Source organism: Paramisgurnus dabryanus, chromosome 20 (assembly GCF_030506205.2).
Source record: "Paramisgurnus dabryanus chromosome 20, PD_genome_1.1, whole genome shotgun sequence".
In the NCBI taxonomy this organism is placed as follows: Eukaryota; Metazoa; Chordata; class Actinopteri; order Cypriniformes; family Cobitidae; genus Paramisgurnus; species Paramisgurnus dabryanus.
Window position 1 is genome coordinate 26,040,310 of NC_133356.1, and position 5,016 is coordinate 26,045,325.

At 37.6% G+C, this 5,016-nt stretch overlaps 1 protein-coding gene across 1 annotated transcript in view; it reads right to left on the minus strand.

The window, feature by feature from the left end:
• LOC135787386 (serine/threonine-protein kinase pim-3-like) overlaps window positions 1–4,736 on the minus strand; it is a 19,330-nt gene extending 14,594 nt beyond the window's left edge. Inside the window, exon 1 of the mRNA XM_065297333.2 lies at window positions 4,400–4,736. Within this exon, the coding sequence (XP_065153405.2) occupies window positions 4,400–4,694 (295 nt within the window). The 5' untranslated portion in view covers window positions 4,695–4,736. The remainder of the gene's footprint in view (window positions 1–4,399) is intronic.
• Window positions 4,737–5,016: the final 280 nt, after the last annotated feature.

Below are 5,016 nucleotides of genomic sequence, written 5' to 3' on the forward strand. Positions count from 1 at the left end.
AAGATATATATGACATATATATATATATATATATATATACATATATATATATATATATATATATATATATATATATATATATATATGATGTATGATATATATAAAAGGGCTGTCAAATTAACACGCAAATTCATTTTAACGGCACTACTTTTATTACGTGCGATTAACACAACATGATGTTTTATTAACAAAGTTCGAGAGGAGCACGTTCAAATAATCTGCCAAACTATCTCGTAATTACGACCAGCTGTCAACAATCAGCAATCAGGTGTCCACCTGATCGACATGAGCGGAAGCCTATATAAACATGCAGCCAACACTCCCACGTCCTTCGACAGTTCTTAGCATCCCTCCACCACCCCGTCTCCTCACACTTTCATGATGTTTTATTAACAAGGTTCGGGAGGAGCACGATCAGATAATTAACTAATCAAGCACAGGTGCATCTAATTTGGTAATCAGCCAAACACTACATATACAGACATCCTACCTACCTCAGTCTATCGTGATTGTTTTCAGATATCCCTCCACCACCCCAACTCGCCACTCTAATCTGTTCTATCCCAGTTTGGGATGGGGGAGTTCTCCGGGTTCGGGCCATACCCTGGATTCGGAGTTCAAGCTTCACTCCGGATCCTGAGCCCTCCCCCAGGACAGCACGCCAAAATATGCTTACTTTCGCAATCAGATTAGATGTAAGGGCGAACTCGTGAATTGAGTGGAGGTGGTGTTTAGAATTCCCCGGGGAAAGAAAAGTTGAAGAAATAGAAAAAAAAGAAAGAAATTGTTACATTTTTGTTTCTAAAGATGGGAAATTGTAGTAGTGGTTGTGCTAAGGAGGATTTAGAAGGAGATGAGAAATATATGTGTGGTAAAGAAAGTGAAAATGTGAAATATGCTAAGAAATGGAAAAAGAAATATCATTGGTCAGGGAAATTGAATGTAGACGAATGTAAGTCACTGGTGCAGAAATTTGAAATGAAAGCAGCTTTCAAAACAGGAAAAGAAGAAATAAGGCAGAAAAGAAATAGTAACTGCAAGAGAATGGTATGATGAAAGTATGAGAAGGCAACAAGGAAGGCAGAAAAGAGAGGAAAAGAAAAAAAAAAGAAGTATAAATAATGGCTATAATGAAACTACTCTTGGACCAAGGCCAACCCCTCCCTTACTTCCCCTGCCACAAAACGAAAGCCCAGAATTAGTTCCTGTAGTTCCCATAGCAGCCTCTAATGTCCCTGTAGCAGCCCCTGATATCACTGCCCAAACCGGTCCTCCCCCATATCATGGTCTGTATGACCCTGCCAGAGAAGCACTTTTGAGCCATGGACTTTGTCATGTCTCAACAGGTGGGATGGTTATAGTTAAGCTAATAGAAGAGCATTTCATTGCCTTCAATATTTACTTAAAAAATGTTTGTAAGGCATGTACCATTTGCATAAAACATATCCAGCTACATTACTTGGTCCGTCTGAAGCAAATTCCAAACAGCCATAACAGTGTTATTGTGTAGATTATATACAAACATTAAGTGTTCTTGGATAATTTGCCACTTAAAAATTCCAATTTGATTGTTACAATGATGTTTATCTTTTGTGGACAAAAGGGAAATTAAAGGCAAAATCACAAAAAGCATATGTATTGGCTAGTAACAAAATCTAACATTTTATATTTTATTTTTTGTTTTGCCTGGGGAGCTGTGCATAACTTTCAAGCAGGATGGCAGCAGAGAGGTTTCCTGAGATGTCCCAGAACAGGTTGCAGTAAAAGCCCACCTGAGGGGAGATTCTGGTGAAATTAAAGGGAACACCCTTGCTGACCAGGCAGCTACGGTGGGTGAGGGGTTTTAGGAAACATGCAAAAGAAATTGTTTGCGGATGCGTAACTTCTCAAAAACACAATTCGGCACCCCCACATTCTATCAGTTCTAAGCAGAACACCTCAGGGCTGTTTTGTGAATTGCAGTGTGACTTTATAACCTTACCTAAGTGCGAGGGTTATCAAGATATTACAATTATAATTGATCATTTTCTCGTTTGGTGTAAAGGTTTTCCCCACAAAGAAAGGCTTTGCTGCCTTTATGGCTAATATGCTGGTTCGAGACATCATTCTAGATGAAATGAAACATTATTGATTTTGATCAGGGTAAATACTTTACTGGTCAGGTATGTCAGGAAGTCTGTAGGCTTTTGGGGATTCAATGGCATAGCTGCCAGGAACTTCAGACCTTGCAGAAGTAAATTTACATCTAATGTCAGATTCTCTTTTTACATATTGTATGGCTTTGACTGAGGCAGTACAAAAAAAGCAAAATCAGGTTCAGGATGCTGGAAAAATTACGGACAACATAATATTGTGCCAGGGCAAATGATTTATAAAAAATTAAAACACTCAGGCCTAAAACCAAGATGGGACGATCCTTATGCTGTCCTACTAGGTACCCCTTCAGCAATAAAATTCAGCAATAAAACTCAGCAGTGAAGTTGCTAGGTAAACCTAGATGCAAATGAGCCTATACTCCCCAAATCTTAGACAGGCGAAATGCTGTGGGATGGAGTCATGAGAAGAACTTCGTCTTTTAGTGACGGGGGGGTTCCCTCATGATGAAGATATGGGGTGGGGGGCAAATGTTTAGCTTCACCGGAACCAGCTTAGTCGCCTGATGGTTTCTAGAGTTTCTATGGGAGTCAAAACTAGTTATTTCCTGGCAATAGTCAAAACAAGATATTTCCTAACAAATTTGTTTAAACCAAGTTGTTTTTTGGCCATGGAGCTCTCTTGTTTTCGATCGGCCATACAACTAGTCAAGAGTTAAGAAGTTCGTCTGACCTTATAATTAATGGCAGTCAATACAGCAATGTTTAACTCTGGTAAGTAGAGTTAACTAGTTCGTCAGACCAAATAATTAAAGGCAGTCGATGTTTAACCCTGTAGTTAAAATAAAGTGATTCGTCAGACCAAAATAATGTAACGAAAAGGCAGACGATGCGGCACACTTAACTCTATTGATAAAGAGTAAGTGGTTTGTCAGACCAAAATAATGAAAGGGCTGACGATACAGCAAACTTAACCCTATTAAGAGTAAGTTGTTCGTCAGACCACAAATAATATAACAAAAGGCAGACTATGCGGCAAACTTTACTCTATTGGTCTACTCTACAGCAGTGATTCCCAACCGGGGTTACGCGTACCCCAGGGGGTACGTGAAGAGTTTCCAGGGGGTACGCGAAAAGATTTACATTTTGCTTTGATCTCATTTACTTTTAATAAAAATGTCTTTCGTTTGTCCAGTCATTTACATAAGATTGATTTTTGTAAGGAAAGCATTGTAAAAAGGACAACTTTGTAATTGTAATCTTATCATTAATATAATTAGCTGTCAAGAGTAATGCGCTGCATGATCCAAAAACGCAATAGCGATGTCCAACTTAAGAGCGATCTGACTATTTTCAATGAACCTGAATAGTTTCTAAAGACACAAAGTTTATTAACTATAAATAATGTTCAAATAATGTTATAATATTCATTCCCGCTGCCATTGCATTTTCAAATCATGCAAAAAAAACTTTTGCATTGTTTTGGGCTAACATATTTTGTCCCGTATGATGTATTTTGTATTTTATATTTATCCAATATGATGAAAATTTTTAATTTGTAAAATAAGTCTTTGGCGTATCCAGAGTCCATATGTGAAGTTTTATTTAATAACACCCTACAGATAATTAATTATAGCATGTCAAAATTGCCATTTTGTAGGCCTGAGCAAAATGTGCCGTTTTTGGATGTGTCTTTTAAAATGCAAATGAGCTGATAAAATGTAAACAATGATAGTGGTTTGTTGAAAAAAAAAACATGCTTCATCAGTCAGTGCTTTTTACTTTAATGTTTAAAATTAATTAATAATAATTATTTGTCTTTAAACACAACTTTGGTTTAGTTTCGATGAAGGGGTACTTGAGCCTTACTGATAGGGCTGTGGGGGTACTTGGGGCTTAAAAGTTTGGGAACCACTGCTCTACAGCACAAAAGGTTGTGGGAGAGGAGCAGACATACTGATGAAAAATATAAACCTTGAATGAACTGTAAGTTGCTTTAGATAAAAATGTCTGCCAAATGAGTCAAATGTACAAAATGCAGTCTTTTTGTCTTTTACTTACTCATGGTTAAAGTGGGGTCCATAATTGGGGTCCAAAGAAGGGGCTTTTTCCGTGCAGCATCTTATATAGCACAGAACCTAAGTCCAAGACGTTTTTTAGCATGACCCTGTGTATGAACTCAGAATATTTCTCAGGTGCTCCTGTAAGCAAAACATTGTGTTGAGAAGTAACAAGGTCACATGATCATGATGTCACTAAAAGCAAGTTTCCATGCTTCACTATGTTATTAAAAAACTCCAGCTCACCTTCACGTGGTTTGGATGTGTAGCCAGTGCTTTTGACTAGACGACCCATCCTAAAGTTTGTTAACTTCAGGTGCAAACCACTTTCATCCACCATGATGTTTTGAGAATGGATATCATTGTGAAGCACCTCATGCTTCAAGCAGTGTTGATCTGCTCTTACTAATTGAAGCATAAGGTGGTGAGCTTTGTCTTCCTTCATTCCCTTTTTATCGATATAGGAATACAAGTCCTTCCAGTCCCTTTGGTACTCGAGGACAAGCATGACCCAGGTGCGTTCCTCGTACCAGTCATACATTTTTATGACATAAGGGCATTCAGGGGCTTCTCTTAGTTTTAGCATCAGCGCCACCTCTGTAGGGAGCGGTTTGCAATATCCAGAGAGCAGAATCAATTTTTTTTTTCATATTTTTTTTGCATACATTGAACGTAAGATTAAAGGAAAATTTCATTTTCTTAAAAGAAAAATCCAGATAATTTACTCACCACCATGTCATCCAAAATGTTGATGTCTTTCTTTGTTCAGTCAAGAAGAAATTATGTTTTTTGAGGAAAACATTGCAGGATTTTTCTCATTTTAATGGACTTTAATAGACACCAACATTTAATACTTAACTCAA